Below are 19,269 nucleotides of genomic sequence, written 5' to 3' on the forward strand. Positions count from 1 at the left end.
CTAGAACTGGCGCCCATATGGGATGCCAGAGTCACAGGTGAAGGATTAATCTACTGCACCATGGCGCCGGCCCCCTAAAAATGTCTTATCTCACTGCTCACATAAGCACTCACTTGAGAGCCTCATGAAAAACATTAGTAACATCATGAGTACCCTGAGCTCCAGTGTTGACAGGAACAGGAACAGAACAGATTTTCGAAGGTTTAAGTATTCTCAACTGAGGTGACCTTGAATAAGCCCAGTGAGCCTCATAAACAGAGTCTGGAATATCTGAAGATAGTGCATTGGAGACATTGACAGGTTAGGGAGTGGATAGTGGTGCACTGTGGGAAACATATGTAAGGAGAGGAAGCAAAGACCTGTGAATAGCAGAATGGGACTAACACTACCTTTTACTCACCAAGAAAGTGAGACAGAGAGCATAGTGGGCAAGGAGGATAACGGGTAGGACAGAGGGAGACAAATGTGCAGGGAGAGGGAATGATATTCAGAGCCACAGAAAGGAGAAGACGCACAGAGAAATGCAGAGAAATCCCCAGCAGCATGCCTGGGTTCTGGAGTTGAGTATGTGAAAGTGGTAAAGAAAAGAGGAGGCTGCTGACGTGTCCCAGGCCATTCACTGGCTTTCTCTCTCTCATTCACAGGAGAGGACGTGATCTGCACCCATCCTCCCTTGCTTCCAGACATTTTGGGGAGCCCTGCTAGTCATTTTGCTAACAGGAGCCCCTGCTTTGTAGTATGTGGCCAAGGAGATAATTTTATCTCATAGAAGCACTGAGAAGACTTAGCCTTAAAGAGCCTACAGTGTCTTTTGGACTCTTTCACTTCTGGAAATTTAATAATGGACAAACCCAACAGAACACCTGAAAGGTCAAGATGCACTCTGCAAAGGGCAGCAAGTATGGCACTTCTCAAGACTTTCAGGCCCTTTGCTAGTTGGGCTGAGTTTTTTGTGTTCATTTTTTTAAAGTGCAATAATTTCTGTATATGATTTTATCAGACAGTTGAATTGTTTTCTGCCCACACCATTGACCGACCCCATAGCCCAGGAAGGAACAGGCATGGTTAGCATTGAATTATACCTCATTGTTCAAAAAAGCATGGTCACACATCAAGAAATAGCAATTCTACTTCAAGTAAATGGACCCAGCAATGTCTGTACTGCAAACCTAAGCTACCAGATCAGAAGCGGGGAGGGTGGATGGGTAAGAGAGAGGGCTTCTACCCACAGATCAACCACAAATCTTTTCCTATTCAAAATATGAAAAGCTGTAATTTAACTTCAAAGTAGAATAGAAAAATATTTGTATTAAGTGGTCTAGTTCTTGATGGTTTTCTTCCTTATTAACAGTTCGATGTTTTTTCCTTGGCCCCTTTGGAATAATGTGACTGTCCAGGTTCTTTTTCAAGAAACCAGATCTGGTTCAGAAGAGCGTCAAGTCTCATTCTCCAAACTCTGTTGCTGTTTGAGCAATCTTGGTGCCTACACTTTGTATTCCTTTCTCTGTCACTTGAACACCTGTGAAAGCTATTTCTTTGTGAACTATAGGCTGTGAAAATGCACTTTCTTTCCCCCCCCAAAGAGCTGGGAATTTATGAAATTATGACAAAGCATGCTAGGACAATTCTTTGGCTACATTTCCTGTAATATTGTCAAGTATCTCTATGGATTACCAAGGAGATTTCTTTTTTGTTATTTCTGTTTGACTGTCAGTTTCATTTTAAGCAATGTAACTAGTAACATTTCATTCTTTAGATTTTGTATAATTACAGTACATGATTGTGTATTGTGACATGAATGCTGTCAAAATGGACATTGATGGCATTGTGAAGCCTGTTCCTTTGTGTCACTTCCTGAGAAATAGGTGGTGGTATAGATATACCAAGGAAAACATTTGGAGTGGAAAGTAAACACAAGCTGGCCGCTTCCCGGTGGCTGTCATAGGAAGCCTTGCTTCTCTGTGTCTGATCACTGCCCATTCCTTGGCTTCCTGCCATTCCCGATCACCTTTATGAAACCGGGTATACAGGATAAGCTTAATGCGCTATCAGAGACGTTAGTGATGGTGAACGATGCCAAGTGAACAGCTCTGCACCCCACTGTCTCTCGTCCCGAGAAACCCTGTCCACAACAGACCTTGACAACATTCCTGGCAAGACGGTCAGTGAGTCCCAGTGTCACCTCGCAATGTGATTGGCAGAGGATGTGCACACCCTGCAGGTTAACAGCTTGGGCTCCTCGGGGATTGTCACTTCTCACTCACCCTTCCTCTACTTCATGCTTCCCTGCTGCTGCTTCCTCCTCTTCTCACCCCACTCCTTTATTTCCCTTCTTGGACATTTTAATCATCTATCACACCATACTCAACAACAAACATGATTACAGAAAGGCGGCAAATGTATGTGTGACATTCTTCTGTTATCACACAAGGATAGCCCAAGAGTGGAGCCTGTGACTTCGGAAGAGCTGGTGCTGTGTGTGGTGTGGGGTGGGGGTGGGAGAGCAGAAATGCAGTTCCAACACTGCCACACAGGAGCTTACAGAGGTTGTGTAACCTGGAACTTTACTTCTTGTGAAATAAAGCACTTCATAAATATTTCATGGTTTTTTTTTTTTTTAGCCCCCAAACAAGGTAGGGATCGAATTGTGCCAGATCCACATTCCCAAAAGAAAAGATGAAGTATCCAGAATTTGGACTTAAGACTCAGAGTTGAGAACTACAGGAAAGTCACACTAAAGTACTTGTCCAGAGCCTTCTTTCAGGGGTCTTTATGGTCATCACCTGTTCACTGGGACATTGACCCTCAAATTGTAGATCTTGTGATGGAAAAAGCATCCATCTATGGGAAGACATAGGCTATCACCTTGATGGTGATTTTGGAACTTGCCTCTGGAGAGTCTTAGTTAACAACTGTAGGGGAACCTAATAATAGCTCCATATTTTGCAGGAATAGGGAATATCAGATATAAAAAATCTCCCAAAGGTGCCTTTATCTTGTTCCTTCATATACTTAAGGCTACTCTAACCAGCTATGTTCCCACCCCAGGGTTCAACTTTACACATTCAGAAGGAAAGCTTCCAAGACCTCTTTATTATTAATTATTTTCTATCACCTGCGCAGTGCTTTGTGTGGAATGAAAACAGAGACATTTGCACATGCCGTTCATAAATAGCCTGTATGGCACATTGGAAGAGTTATAGAATCTAGAATTACAAAATATTTAACTCTGAGTGCTACTAAGATCAAATTCCTTGGTTATAAGAGATAATTTGTGAAGTTATTTGAGAAACCTCCATTAGGGTCTAATTTATAAATATAATAAACACCAGGATATATACCACTACATATTATTTAATTTTACTTAACTTAGAAAGAAAGAGTGATACATGACAACATTTATTTGGACAGCATTCTAATTCAGAGTCAATGGTTTCCCAATGCAGAAGACAACATTGCCCCCCAAAATTAATTTATGTCAGATTATATAATGTCTCTCTTTTAATGTCAGATTATATAATGTTTCTCTTTTCCTAAAAGCTGTTCTTACCCTCCCTTGTCCCCAAAAAGGGATATTTCTTTCAAACAAGGCTGTGGTGTCAACATGGAAAATAGAAGCCACAGGCTTTGGATCTGAATTTTTTGCAGGCCACATGAGAGCTGCCTGATGGAAGATTGGTCCTTAGCCAGGGAGTTAAAGTTACTGAGTCCAGTCTCTAAGAGCCAAAATTCTCCCTGCTTTCTAGCAAGGAGTCCTTCCTTTACACCTCAGGAAATGTCTGATGCAATGTGCTTCAAAGAGCTGGCTGGCTTCCTAGCTCACAGATCTCTAGTCTGGTACTTGGCACAGGCATGGAGACCAGGAGGCATGCCATGTTTGACTATAATATTCTCTTTGGCCAAAGGGGTTATAAAGCAACAAAAACATAGCACGCAAAAACTGCAAATGTCTACCCCTGGTTTTCAAGAGCCCCATTTAGATGCATTTGCTGGAAATTTCAACCGGGTACATTTCTGACCCCCTGGCCTTCCAGAACAGTAGGATTTTTGTTTTCAGGTTCAGCTGGTGCTCACCACAAGACCTCATGAGTTGGTGGATCACTTGATTAAAGACAGTGTGTCATGTTTAGCTCTGGGAGCCGCATTATAAGAGGGGCATTAACAGACTGAAGGCTGTCCTGGGCAGGGACACAAGAACCATTAGGAATGTGGAAAAACACAGGTCACGGAACAAAATCTGGGAAAACCGAGGCAATTAAACCTGCAGTAAAGGAAGAGTCATTCATTCAACAATGCTTGTGTACCTAATCATGCTGAGAGAATCGATCAATCAACGAAAGAGTTCCTGACCGCCTGCAATACACTGGACTCCATGATGAGTACAGACGGAGCAACGTGTCGGATGTTAAAAATACGTTAAGGTCAAAGCTTTTCTGTTGTGGGAAGGATACAGAAAGCACGAGTCAAGTTTTGGTCAACATTTTCTACTGTCTCCCAGCCACCAAGATCATGATATTAAGGCTTTTTTTTCCTCTTACTCTCATAGAACAGAAGCAATAGGTACTCATTGTTTTTGTCACCCAATAACCACCAGGCGCTCTGACATGCGCTTTCTTCCCTGGTAGAAATCCCCACGCCCTTTCTCACCCTCAGTACAGGGCTCGCAGCTCTGTTCCTGCTTGATGGCTATTTTGTTCCTACTGAACCCTTCCAGTGTGAGAAGTTTCTACCTCGCAGGGCAACACATACCTCCATCTTTCAGAAAGCATTTCTGCCTTTGTTTTTTTAAAAACATTTACTTTATTTATTTGAAAGGCAGAGTTAGAGAGAGACAGAGACAGAGAAGTCTTCCATCTACTGGTTCACTTCCCAAAGGGCTGCAATGGCTGGGGCTGCGCCAGGCCGAAGACAGGAACCAGGGGCTTCTTCTGGGTCTCCCACGTAGGTGCGGGAGCCCAAGCACTGGGGCCATCCTCTGCTGCTTTCCCAGGTGCATTAACAGGGAGGTGGATCAGAAATGGAGCAGCTGGGACTCAAACCGGTGGCCACAGGGGATGCCAGTGAAGCACTCGATCCTGTGCCTCTGGTTTGCACGTTGAAGGACCTTACTACCATTCAGAATGAATGAGTCTGTGTCTGTTATGGGTTCCAGCTTGAAGGTCAGACCTACTTCCCCATCTTGGTAAGTGGGCAGGTGCTGTGTGCACACTGCTGCCTATGACTGCTGGAGTAGAGGACAGGCTTCTCTCTTAGGCAGCAAAGGGAACAGCATTTACCCTGAACCCTGAGGAGAGCAATGGTGGCTTTTTCCTAATGTTCTAAGTCCTTCATATGCAGTGCTGTTAGTCTCAAAACATTGTTATGACATAAGAATAGACAGATTTGAAAGGCAGAGTAAGAGCATGGCTTACAAATTACAACTACTGGGTTACAAAGATGCAGAAGAAGGCTGACTCCAAAGCACACTTTTATCGACAGGTCCCTGCAGATGGCTCCTACCTCTGGGGAAAATCCAACAGACTATTGCAAAAGTGACAGTGCACATTGTAGCTCCAGTTTCCAGCTCCTCTGCAGTTGGGGCGGGACCATGTGACTGAGTTCTGGCCAGTGAAAAATGGGGTTCCTAGCTCCTGCCCATGAAAAACGCTCAGATGCAACCTTCTAACCTTCTCTCTGTCTCTTGGCTCATCTTTTCCTTTCCTCCCATCAGAGATGATGGTGCCAAAAGCTATGAGGAACCTGAGTTCCTGAGAGTCTGTTTAGAGGGACACCTGCCTGCCCTGTCCATGAGGCAATCAAGGAGATTTCTGTTGTGTTGTCACTGACACTCTGATATTGTCTGTTACAGTAGAACCTGCCCTTACTTAAATATGGCAGCACAAGAACATAACCATTACATTTCAGTTAAGATGGGAGTTTTCCCGAGCAGAGGTGTGTGACTAAGAAAATTCCCAGAAGACAGGTTAAAGAAGAAAGAAAGCAGAGCAAGGTTAATCACCAAGAAAAACAAGGATGCAGGAAAAAGGCTACAGAAGCCAAGGATGACTCTTTAAACAAATAAACTTTCTTGTGAAAATACACGTGTTCCTCTTCAGCATTGGTCTTCCTCTGAGCCAGATTTCTCCTAATCATTGTTACTGCTTTCCAACCCCCAGAACAAGGCCGTTATTTAGGAAACCTGCTAGAACTTTCCAGCCTTACATTAGGCTATCAGTTCTGACTCAGAGTCTTGGATTCCAACTACAGTAGACCCTAGGGTGATTTCCTATCAATAAAATCCCAAACATCAGGAGGCCATGGGGCTAGGCACGAGGCCTGGCATGTGGCGTGATGCTGGGCAACCAAATCCTTTGCTTTACTTTATGTGTGTCCTGAAGGGCTCCAGGGCTATGACCAGGAGGTGAAAACCAGCTGACAAAACACTTTGTTCAGTTCTGAGAAGACCAAAAAGTGCAAAGGGCTATTAGGAAAAGTCAAGTGCAACTGTGACTTCTTTTACCAGTGTCAAATAGAATGGCCTTGGAAGGATTCCTTTACATCCAAAACCAAACTAGATCATGTGATCCCTGAACTAGCAATCTTGGGAAGCAGCACAGGGTTGGGCCCTGTAGCAGAGCAGAGCAGGGACATTAGGATGAGGGACTGTGGATGGAGAGAGACTCAGCAAGACTGCTCCTGACCATGACTCAGTTGTCTAATCTATGGTATGGATGTTGTGAGGGTACCTTTCTCACTGAATGTTTCAGTCGGTTTGGACTATTGATAAAATACCATGTATTTTATGTATTAGGCAGCTTTTTGTCACTGCAGTTAACTACCTGAGACAACTAAGTTTAATACCAAGGAAAGATTTATTTAGTTCCCAGTTTCAAAGGCTCAGTCCAAGTTAGGCAGTCCCACTGGGTTGGCAGGCGATCAGGGCAATGGACGGCAATGGTGGAATGTGCATGGAGGAAGGATCACATGGCGAGCCAGTAAGCAGACTGGCTGGGCTGCACTCAGGCTTTCATAAACCACCCCGATGTAAGAGTTCAAGGGCATCATTTCAATTACCACAGATTCTCCCACTAGACCATGCTTCCAAAGAAAATAACTGAATACTTCTACTCTCTCAGTGCTATCAACCTGTGACTTTGGAATTAAAACATGAGCTTGGGTGCCACATCCTGCTTAGATTACAGCAGATCTGGTGGCATATAATCAAAAGAAATTGATATCTCACCATTCTGAGAGCAGGGTGCCTGTGAGCGTGGTGCTGGTGAGGGTCTCTACCACGCTGCCCACTGCTGACTTCTAGCTGTGTTCTCACGTGGAAGAAAGAAGGCAAGAGAGCTTTCCGGGGTCCCTTTGTTAAAGACACTAATCTAATTCACAAGGATTCTACTCTCATCACATAGTCCTATCCCTAAGGCTCTACCTCCTAATATCATCAGATTGGCAGGCAGAAGTTCAGTGCATGAATTCAGGGGGATACAGCCAGTCACTGAATAGGACTCCCAGAAGATATAGATGACACATATAATGATGCAAAAGCACTACCTGAGATAATTCAGGATATACCACATGACTCCATAGGACAAGCCAACCTCCCCAGTCTCCAGAGCCATCCTGGAATTCTACTACTGAATGGGCATGAATATCTGAACCTGGGATGTGAGCTGGGCTGACTTAGTTTTGCCAGGGTGACATCTGAATCCTATCCCCCACCCTCACAGTCACAGACCTTGGACTGCAAAAGATGCACCGTGTGATCATGCGTGGACCTTTGTGTTATTGTCACACAGTGTCAAAGCTGGAGTCGTTCATCCACATGAGAGTCCTAGCTTTGTGCTTCAATGCCCTGCTACCAAATGCATCAGCAGGGTGTGTGTCTGTAAACCCACACAAGTGGGTTTCCCAGCAAAGCAATGCTAGGGCCCAATTCACAATCAGTGAAAGTATCTGCAGTTGTACACATGATCTATGCAAATTCACTGCCCCAAAACTATATCTAAGAAGCTGGGTACTTCTAAAATAGAGAAGCCAGTTTGTACAAACCTTAATAGTTAAGTGTGATGGGTCCAGCTGAGAACAGAAACACAGAGTGAGCAGGCACCCCATGTGAATGCCACTTAGCCGCTCTGTGAACTGGTTTCCTTGTCTATTGATGGGAATAATCAGAGCTTCCTCCTCAGGGCTGCATGGAGGATTAGTGTAAAGCCCTTGGCACAGGGCCTGCTGGTTAGCAGATGCAGAGTGGCACAAAAGATCAAGTATAGTCCTTAGAGTCACAGACCCCGGCGTGCTGATGCTTACTGCAGTGTGACCTTGAGAAGTCACCTGCCATTTCTGAGTGTAAGTTCCCCCACAAAAAAAGTAGTATCTACTTTTTAAAGTTGTGGCAACACTGAGGACTGGCTTATAAAGCACTAGCTGAGTCAGCAGGGAAATGATGCTGTATCATTCTCCACATCTATGTTTGTCTCTGTCTCTCTCTCAGCATATTTAGACCCACAAAGCATCATCCAACCGTCAAGACATAGTCAGGGTAAGCTGCCGGCTTAATTCCCCCATCAACCATGGGCACAGCATCCACCAGGTCTGCAGCCCCAAGCAGCAGCAACAATCCCAACTGTTCCCTGCTGTCAAGCTTAGAGTCAGCAGAGGCCTTGTCTGCAATTATGATGTATATAGTGCCGCACAGTGGTACAGGAAATTCAGCTGGACTAATGCTAAAAGAAGTTGGAAGCATCAAGGTAATCACGGATCACTACTTTAATTTGCATTCTTTAAATTCACTGCATCATGAATGCATAAAACTAGTCATTTCTCCATTTTTTAAATAAATAAAATAAATAAATAAAATGAATTACCCAAATGCGTAAATTCTGACCTACAGTAAGATTGGTCTTGAAGATGAAGCAAGGAAAACCCCCCATGCTGTTTTCCTAACATGAAATGTTCTCTTACTGGCTACAGGATAGTGGGTTGCTATGCGTTATTAATGCTCCCAACCTTTTCACCTTGCAAAGCTGTATTTTGTGAGTTAGCAAACAGTCTATGTTCACTGTCTTTGCCTGGCAGCCAATAGCTCTGTTGTTTCTACTCATTGAGTAGTGCAAGGCAAACTGAGCCTTTACCACATGCCTCCCAGGAGCTGGAGAGCAACTTGTCATCACATTTTCTGGATAAACCACATCACAGATATGCTTGCAGCAAATGGGTACCTATTCCTGACTTTGGCCTATCACAGGGCAGACTGGGACTAGTATCAGTTAGTTTTTCCCCTGATTTCTTGGTATTTTATGACATTTTTACTCCAAGGCATAATTGAAGGACAATGAGAGGTTGTCTGAACATGTTTTTTCTATCTAAGCAAAAGGGAACTAGGGGGTGATCAACCATATTAAGATGTACATGACTGCTGAGACTGACAGCAATATTTCCTGATCTGCTATTAGGGAACCACCCGTGCCCAGTTTGCCTTCAAACTGACCTATGAGGGCCTTCATGGAGAGACCTGGCCGGACCAGTGAGTTCCACATGAGAGACCAAGCCTTCTCTCTGCAGCCTCGACCAAAGTCTGATTGACACAGTGTTATATCACAACTTATGCACTCATTTCATACAGTGCAATAGGGTGGCATAGTATATAAAATTTCATTTAAAAATATCTTTTCTGCTTAATTTTTAAAATACATTTATCTATCATACCTGAAAGATTCTCATGATATGGAACTCCAAAAGAGTCCAAATTTAGTTGTTTCATGTCTTGTGTGACCTCTTACAAGCCATGTAACTTATCTGAGCTCAGTTTCATCACTTGTAAGGTGGGGAGGATTCTCAGCATATGTGAATTCCGTTTTTTTTTCCCTTTTCCTTGACAACAGGTAGAAGGGTGAAGTTCTTAGCATATGACACCAGCTGAGAGTAGGAAATGATAAAACAGGTCTGTGAACGACCTATAGACTAATTCTTGTGTGTGTGTGATCATCAATTTTCCATGGACTGAAAGGGCCTGCGTGTTCATTTTCAGAGCTAACAAGAATGATGGATGCTGGGGAAATTCTCTTCCACTCCACAGACAGGTTTCAGGGAGGAGACTCATTCAGGGCTTTTTCACTCAGAAAAGCCCAGAAAAAGAGCAGGAACTGGACCAAGTACCTGGGGTATGGTCAGGAAGAAAACAGCCCATGGGGTCAGCCTGGGTCAGACCATGGGGGCCTGGCAGAAGTTCATTGCCTGGCTCACTGCCCACCTCCTCCCAGCCCCAGTAAAGTCAGGGTACCTAATGCTCTTCAGGAGGCACTTCAGCTGTTACATATCCAAAATCACACAGAAATACAGATCCATGGTCTTCATCCTCCCCCGAGAGCTCCTGATAGCCACCTCTCCCCTCAAATCAGCTTCATGTCTGCTGTATAGTTCTCAGGAATGCTGCTTATCACAACTTCACTGGCTTTTTAATCTTTCTTTCACAGATGTGTTGAGATACACAGGAACATGTCCTGCCTCTGCCCCACCGCAAATCCTGAGCACAGACCTTATTCATGTCAACTCTGAGGAAACAGGAGCTGAAAGGCAAGTAAAAGAAGCTGCGAGGTGATCTGGGACTGGAGAACTGGACCACGATGAGAGTGGGATGGGGGATGGAGGAGAGATCTGAGCACAAATTGAAATTCCTGTATGGGACCCAGACCAGCTGGGAATACCACCTTTCTCCGGGAGCCTCTGCCACCTACAGCAACCACACTTGAACTCTTGGTGTTTTCTTATGTGTTGGTTCAAAGGAATATAACAGAGTAAAACATTCATTCACAAGTGCTTCAAAAAAATGAAACTAAGTTTATTTGGGTGTAAATTTTTTGAAATACACACATGATTTTTCATAATTTGCATTTTCTATAAACTTTCTGAATATGCTTCATATACTCCACAATGTCAAATATCCAATAAAAAATTGACACAAATTTGGGAAAGGGCAGTAATCAGCAGAAACTGATCATGAGGTGGCTCAACTGCTGGACTTGTTGGGTGGAGATTATAAAGATGCTTTTATAAGTTATAGAAGTTAAAGAAAATATGTTCAAAGAATTAAAATTGGAGAAATAGAAGCTTTATAAATGCTAAATGGGTGTGCACATTTGGTTTAGCAGTTAACACACTGCCTGAGATGTCCACGTGCCATATCAGGATACCTGAGTTCCAATGCTGGCTCCACATAAGATTCCATCTTCCTGCTAATCTGCACCCTGGGAGGCAACACATGATGGTCCATGTAGTTGTGTTCCTGCCACCCATGAGGGATATCTCTACGGCATTCCTGGCTCTCACCTTTGGTCTGGCACACTTCCGCCCTTTGCAGGCATTTGGGGAGGGAATTAGCAGATGGGAGTTGTGTGTGTGTATGTGCCTCTCAGTATGACTCTCTTCCTCTAAAATAAACAGAAATAATTTTTTAAAAGAACTAAATTCTAGAACTGAAGATACACAATGATTAAAACAAAATATTCTAGGAATTGGTTTAACAAAAAATTGAAAAGCAGGTAATATAGAATAAAAAGAGCTGATGAAACTGATAGCAACAGAAATTTTAAAATTTGACAAATAGGGGGAAACATTTTTCAAAAATTAAATATTCAGGAATTTTAAGGGTGATATGGAATAGCCTAATATACATACATGCAATAGGAGACTGAAGAGAGGAAGAAAGAGTAAGAAAGGAGAATAAATATTGGTGGGATAAGGTTTTCTAATACTGGGAAAAACTGACATATGAGGTATCTGAAAAAAGTTCCTATAAAAATACAATTATTGTGCACATTTTCCATAACCTTTTGGAAGACAAACTTCTATATATCCAGAAACTCACTGAACCCCAAATAGGATAAATAAAAAAAAACCTACCATCTACTAACTTTATAACCAAGCTGTCAAAAACAAATGATACAGAAAAGCATCATGAAGGGAAACACATGGATGACGGCTGACTTGCCATCTGAAAAAACAAGAGCAAAAGCCAATGGAAGTGCTGTGAGCAAGGGGGTGCTAATGCAGGATTCAACTTTGAGTAGAAGACGCTTTAAAGAGCAACTTACTGTCACTTTTGACGAAAGTGGGGTCGGAGGGACTGGATTTATTCTCCAGCATAGAGAATTTTTGAAAATCAAACAATATATTTGAAAGAACAGTTTCAAGATCTTGGACACTAGGCAAGGGATGACAGTGATCATTGACAAATAGATCAAGCATGATCAAAGCCCTAGGATTGCTCCATTTTTCTGCCTGAAGAGTGTTTCCAGCTGCAATGCAGAGAGAACCTCAAGTCCAGCAGATTCCTTGGGAGGAGAACACAAACGTTATGGTGTGAGGACAAAGGAAGTAAAGTTCAGAGCAGAGAGTAGTGGAAGGGGGAAAGCTGCACATAGGGAGAGCTCTGAAGATCGGTACAGGGTGGTCCCAGTAGAGGCTACAGATGAATACTGATCAGTGCATTCAGATGTGAAAGCTACCCAGGGCTGAGAAAGAATGAGAGGGAACAACTCTCAGAGCTCAACTGGAACAGGAATTTTTCTCATTTCCATCGATCAGAGTGGAAAAACATTATAATTTATTGAACAATAGGTGTAGTATTCACAAGGGATTTGATTCAATAGTGGTATAAAATTAGCTCTAGTACAAATGTTGCTTTGGTATCATCTAACAAAGAGCTTATGAGCAAGATGAAGAAAGGATCAAACTATTTCCAAGGAAATGAACAGCATCCCACAATAAAGCTTAATAATACTTACAAAATACTTTGAAAATACAAAAATACCCAACACTTAAAAAAGGTAAAACTCACACAAAAAATTGTGAGGTATATAAAGCAGCAAAGAAATAAGTCATTTCATAATGAAGGGAAAAAGTCAATTTAAACAAAAGTTGAAAAGATGTTTGACTAAACAGGAAAATTAAGATAGATTTTTTATTTTTAAGATTTATTTGAAAGGCAGAGTTACAGAGAAAGAGAGAGAGACAGAGAGAGAAAGAGAGCACTTCCATCCTCTGGTTCACCCCCCAATGACAGCAGCCTCATCTGGATCTCCCATGTGGGTGGCAGGGGCCCAAGCATTGTACCATCTTCTGCTGCTTCTTCCAGGCCATTAGCAGGTAGCTGGATTGGAAGTGGAGCAGCTGGGGCTTGAACCGGCATCAAAGGCAGTGGTTTTACCCACTATGATACAATACTGGCCACAAGACAGATTTTTCTTGCAATACTGTATTGTCATAAAACATATAAAATATTTATGACTTTAAGTGTGTAATTCAGAGTTATTAAATACATTTGGTGCGAGCATCCTTGCCATCATTCCCCAGAACAATTTTTACCTTTAAAACTTAAACTCTATACCCATTACTCTGGATATTAATCCCTTATCAGAAACGTGATTTGCAAATATTTTCTCCCACTTGGTGGGTTGCCTTTTTTAATCTGTCGACAGTGTGTTTTCTATGCCTTTGGTGTCATATCAAAGAAATCACTGCTGAAACCAATACTGTTAAACTCTTGCCCCCATATTTTAAGAGTTTTATAGTTTTATGTTGTACAATTGTATCATGAGCTTATTTGAATTAATTTTTGTATACAGTGTTAGAATATATGGATACCCAGGCTGGCACTGTGGCATTGTAGGCTAAGTCACCAGTGGCCAGAATCCAATATGGGCCAGTTTGTGTTCTGGCTGCTCCTCTTCTGATCCAGCTCTCTGCCTATGGCCTGGGAAAGCAGTGGAAGGTGGCCCAAACGCTTGGGCCCTACACCTGTGTGGGAAACCAGATGAAGCACCTGGCATCCAATCAACTGGCTCCAGCCATTGCAGCCATTTGGGGAGTGAACCAGCAGATGGAAGACCTTTCTCTCTGTCTCTCCTTCCCTCTGTCTGTAGTTCTACCTCTCAAATAAATAAACAAAATCTTTAAAAAAAAAAAAGGATATATGGAAATCCAGTAACTGCTTGCCACAGGACTGGGGGCTTGGAAGTGTAGCTGCTACTGTGCTGAGCAAATTTTTATTGTTAATTTTGGTTGTTGACCAAAATCAACTACAATTTGCCATCTAAGTCTTCTGGAAGTTAAGAACTACTGCATTCCAAACTACTTGCATCAAACAGACACTGTCTTTGAAATTATTGCCTATATGGGAAGACAGATTTCTGTGCTAGCTATTGTGTTATCTTCCCAAAATCTCCGTTAAGACTGTTTTAACAGCATTAACTACATTGAAATACTGAGCAAGTAAAAACATGGAAGATAATTTAGACAACAAATTGAGGGTGGCATTTGGTGCAGTGGTTAAGATAGCACCTGGGACACCTGCATCCCATACTGGATTTCTGGAGTTTCAGTCCTGGCTCAATTTCTCATTACAGCTTCCTGCTAAAGCACATTCTAGGAGAATATGCTGGGGAGTATATCAGATGGAAGATCTGTCTCTGTCACTCTGTGTTTTAAATAAATATACATGTAAAAAAGAAAACCATGTAAAACTTAGAGACAAAAACAATAATGTCTAAGATGACAAATTACAATGGAAGTAAATGTACAGTACCTACCCAAAATGAGACAAAGAAACACAATGATAAAAACAGAGCATTGGTTGGGGCCGTCGCTGTGGCGCAGCAGGTTAATGCCCTGGCCCAAAGTGCCGGTATCTCATATGGGCGCAGGTTCGAGACCTGGCTGCTCTACTTCTGGTACAGCTCTCTTCTATGGCCTGGGAAAGCAGTAGAGAATGGCCCAAGTCCTTGGGCCCCTACACCCATGTGGGAGACCCGGGAAAGGCTCCCGGCTCCTGGCTTTGGATCAGCACAACTCCGGCCGTTGCAGCCAACTGGGGAGTGAACTATCAGATGGAGGAACTCTCTCTCTCTCTGACTCTCCTCTTTCTCTGTGTAACTCTGACTTTCAAATAAATAAATAAATCTTAAAAAAATTAGAGCATTGGTGAGATTGGGAACATTTCAAATGGGCTAACATACATGAAATTGGAAGCTCTGAAGAAAAGGAGGCAGGAGGGCCAGAATAAAATATTAAGCAACAATGGCTGAAATTTTTCCAGCTTTAATAAAAAGTATAATCTCATAGTTCCAAGAAGATCAAAAAAGAACACTACACACAGGCACACTAAAAGCAAATGGCTGAAAACCAGTGAAAAGAACAGATCCATATTCTGGAATCAAGTCTGACTCCAGTTTCTAGGTGGTTTAGAACCACCTCGGCTGCACCTACTCAGAGATGAGTCTCAAGTCCCCTCAAGGATGTCTGTCCCAGGGCTCCATGGGGCTCCGCTCTGTGTACCCCTCAGATACCAGCACCGACACGGACAGCCCCCTTCATCAGGTGCGAGCACAGCCTCTGTAGTGTCCTTCCTCAGGCTTCTCAACACTGATGTGCTCAACTCTCCCATTTGCTCATCAGCAACAGGCAAAGAGCTGCTTCCTGTATTAGCACCGATGCGATGTTTTAGTGTTCTCTTCTTGCCTATTTAACAAGTTCTTTCAAGAAATACTCTGTATTAGGGGGTGGGAATTTGGCACAGCAGTTGAAATGCTGTTTGGGACACCTGCATCCCATAACAGAGTCCTTGGGTTGGAGTCTTGGATCCAGTCCTGATTCTAGCTTTTCCAGTTAACGGGTCCCTGGGGATGCAGCAGGGGATGGCTCCAGTACTTGGGTTCCTGTCATCCATGTGGGAGACCCAGATAGAGTGCCTGGCTCCCGGAACTGACCACGTCTGATCCAATCTCAGCTTCAGCTGTTGCTGGTATTTGTGGATGAACCAGTGGATGAGAGATATCTGTCTCTTTTATTCTGCCTTTCATATAAAAATAAATTTTTTACATGCTCTGTATTACTGTTTAAATGTCAGAGGATGATTACATTTTGTTAGAGAAAACTGCAACTGTTTTATAATTGTCATATATAATTTAAAAAACATAGAGGAGGAAGTGTAGAGGCTAAACAGGCAGAAGCCAGAATGTGGTGGTTATGGAGTTGCTCTCTCTGCTTCAAATCCACCTGTATTCTCATCTTGGTGATTCCGGGTTTTGCCTGTGGGTGCCTGATAGATTCCACCCAAAATATGTGCTACAGGGAGGTAGAGGGCCACAGAGGGTGACAGGAGGACCAAGCGACTCCTCATTCCTGTTTCCCGTTGTGTTCCTACCAACATCACCCTGCACCTAACTCTTCACTCTGCAAGCAGAAATGATTCTCGGTGGCAGCAGTGTCGGTTTCAGGAACCAGTCTGCTTTCCCCCATGTCCCAGAAGTCTCTTGGTCCTGTCTTTTAGACATCCAAGCACCAGCTGGCTGCATGGTCTCCTTGGAGCTCCAAATTCCAGCTCCATGGGTTTTCTGAAAAATTTTCTGAATTCCTGAGGCAAGAGTGCCAATTAGGCCTTGCCCTGCTCTCAGAGGTTTGCTTTCCTTCTCTATAGGGTTTTCCTCCAAACTTGTGGGGCACTGGTGAGCACGCGCCTCAGATGTCTGGATCCCCACTCTGGAGTGCCTCTCTTGCAGGTAGCTACCTCCATTCACCTCTTCTCTTTGTGCTCACAGTCCTTGGTGAGGTGAATGCTTCCAGCAATCACTACTCTGGGGGAGACTTTCCTTTGCATAGGGATGCAAGTTGGACCTATCAGTTTCAAATCAGATACACTACTTTAAACACAGGTTATGTTCATTTTAAATCCTTTTCTTTTGTCACCTCCATGTATTTTCAGAGTTTTACTTAAGGACTAAGTTCTCAACATGTATCAGTGCTTATGAAATATAAAAGATCTAAACTTATACTCCTTTCTCATTCTCACATATGCCGCACTTAGTCCAAGGGGAGGTATAATGGAGACACTGAGATGGAAGGTGAGAAACTTCCAAATCTTTCATGATTTGGAATAAATTAGCCTCTAGGAAACTACACTTCCTTACTGATGAAAGTTCTAGGGTGCTTCAGAAAGCTCATGGAAAATGGATTCAAACACAAGCTTATTTTGGTGCAAAGTTCCACTCTGAAATCCATGCATAGGGAGGATCACAAAAAGGTCATGGAAAATGCATGGTATGAAAAACTATGCATAGATTTCACATTTTTTGGATAAAAATACACTTACCTTTTAATTTCACTTTCCCACAAGCTTTCTGAAGTCTCCTCATATAATTTGGAGTTATTTGTAAATGTTTAGTAAAGTATTTACATGAAGGCATTTAGCTATTTTAAGTGCTATATAAATTTAATTCTCACTACTATTACCAACTGTTACTAGGTGGTTGAAAGAAAAGTTGTTGAAATAAACACGGTGGAAAGAAAATAAACAATTGGAGAAAGTGTTCCATAGCAATTTTACCTACTCAGAAATTAGCAGAACCTCATTAGAAAAAAAAATGTAGATTTTTACATTTTCCAATGCATTCCATTCAGTACTAAACTCCAGTCTACACAGCAAAGATCCCCTTTGTTAATGAAACAGAAGCCATTTATTAACATACAGCAAATACTGTTTATTGCAGACTTTCCACCTGACTCATGTGAAAAGGCACTATGAAAATTAATGAATCTAGATCATCTTTCTAGATGGATTTATGTTAAAATATACAACATTCTTACATAACATCTGTTTTATATATGTGAAACAATATAACATTTAATGACAAAAATTGTGTTTCCAAAAATAACATTTGTTGAAGGTTAGGTCTTTCTCTTTCTTCTATCTAGAATCTTCCACTAGATTAAAATATTTGTAAATTAAGTGTTTCTTATTACCAAAAAGACTTGACACAGAAAAACACAATAAATGGCCCCAATTTCCTTTCAATTACTTCTATCAATATTCAGAACAGAGGCCTCCATTAAGCAAAATACTGTAACACATACAAATGCAGGCTCTTTCCTTCGATAGATTTTGATTGTATATGACCTCTTTCTGACTTGTGCTTTCTCACATATAGGAACACAGTATCACATCACAAGCAGAACATAAACTAAACCATTACACAAACTATGCAAGGAGTTGTGATCAATAGAGCTGTGATAAATAAAATGTCTCTAGAATGTTCCATAGCTTTACATTTGCAGTGCAAGGCTTGGCTGTACTTTACAGTTTATTCAAATGTTTCAATTTTTTTTAACTGTTGGCATTAAGAACTTTAAATAAACCTAAACAGTCTGTCATTGAGTATGTCAGAGACCTAAGTAAGCAGGGGCTCATATAATGAGCACAGACTTCACATTCACAAGCAAAACTGCAATTGCTTAGATTTCAAATCATTGACAACATCTTTGCTTTGTTGCAGTGAATTCAGTTGCCACTGTCAAAAAATTCCTGTGTATACTCTGAAATGTGGATTAAATAACCTAACAAAGATCCACTGTGGTCAAGCAGGAAAAGTATTTCCTGAGGGCCAAAAATTCAGTTTAAGATTTTTCAGTCTTAATAAAAATAATGGTCCCACAAACAAGTCCTCTGCTTACTCAGGTTTGCATTGCTTTTTTTTCTGGCGATAAATTAAGTAGGCCAAGAAAAAAAACAAATCTGACATTCCCTTCAAGGCTTCTTAAAACAAAGCATATTGGAATAATGTCAAGATTATGGAATTTAAAAACAAACACATACACACACACAAATTAGTGGCTGCTTCCCTCATCAAAAGATTCCACTCCTGAGTCACTAGCAGCGGCACTGATTTTTTCCTGTCGTCTTCGCATGATTTCTTGCAATTCAGAGCTGCCATTGCTATCCTGAGAAATAAAACATGGTGCAGACGAGATGGTTACTGGTTTGCGATGGCTGCAGGACGTGTAATGAAAGGTTCAGTGTCCAAGCCCTTTGAGGTGTTTTCTAGTATCTCTAGGAAAACCAAAGGCTGCCTTTCAGATAAGTGGCATTTGGGGCTTCACTAACGTGTCACATTAGTGCCTGTTAATTTTATTCAATCACTGTGCCTCCCACTTGAACAAGCTACAGACAAATCAGTCATACCTGTGGAAGGCTCTGGGTTCCCCGGGAGAAAGAAGATACATGCACATTAAGCACAACAGCATGGTACATTGCCCAAGAACCTTTTCTCCAGTTAAGCAAGATCCTGGTCTGTCTGCGGATTTTAATTGAGGGGGTTCAGAATACAGCAAGGGTCCCTTGGTTCCAAGGAGGCATTTAGGACCCTCTGACTTTCCCAGGCCTACCTACATCCTTGGGGCCCCTTCTCCTCCTCCTACTCTCATCATCAGACTGCTCTGGCTGCCCAGGTGAGG

The 19,269-nt window shown here is 42.3% G+C and overlaps 2 protein-coding genes across 13 annotated transcripts in view; one reads left to right on the forward strand and one right to left on the reverse strand.

The window, feature by feature from the left end:
* PTPRO (protein tyrosine phosphatase receptor type O) overlaps positions 1-17,866 on the forward strand; it is a 274,380-nt gene extending 256,514 nt beyond the window's left edge. The window contains exon 27 of one of the 3 annotated variants that reach the window (XM_008259342.5): positions 645-17,866. The gene's annotated coding sequence lies outside the window, so the exon portion shown is untranslated. 3 annotated transcript variants of the gene reach the window in all.
* Positions 17,495-19,269, reverse strand: part of EPS8 (EGFR pathway substrate 8, signaling adaptor) — a 188,473-nt gene continuing 186,698 nt past the window's right edge. For all 10 annotated transcript variants that reach the window (XM_070049440.2, XM_070049441.2, XM_089303877.1 and 7 more), the window contains one exon: positions 17,495-18,756. In XM_070049440.2, the coding sequence (XP_069905541.2) occupies positions 18,643-18,756 (114 nt within the window). In that variant the 3' untranslated portion in view covers positions 17,495-18,642. The remainder of the gene's footprint in view (positions 18,757-19,269) is intronic.

The sequence above is a fragment of the Oryctolagus cuniculus genome, chromosome 9 (assembly GCF_051225735.1).
Source record: "Oryctolagus cuniculus isolate XC-2025 breed Fujian yellow rabbit chromosome 9, ASM5122573v1, whole genome shotgun sequence".
NCBI classification, from domain to species: domain Eukaryota; kingdom Metazoa; phylum Chordata; class Mammalia; order Lagomorpha; family Leporidae; genus Oryctolagus; species Oryctolagus cuniculus.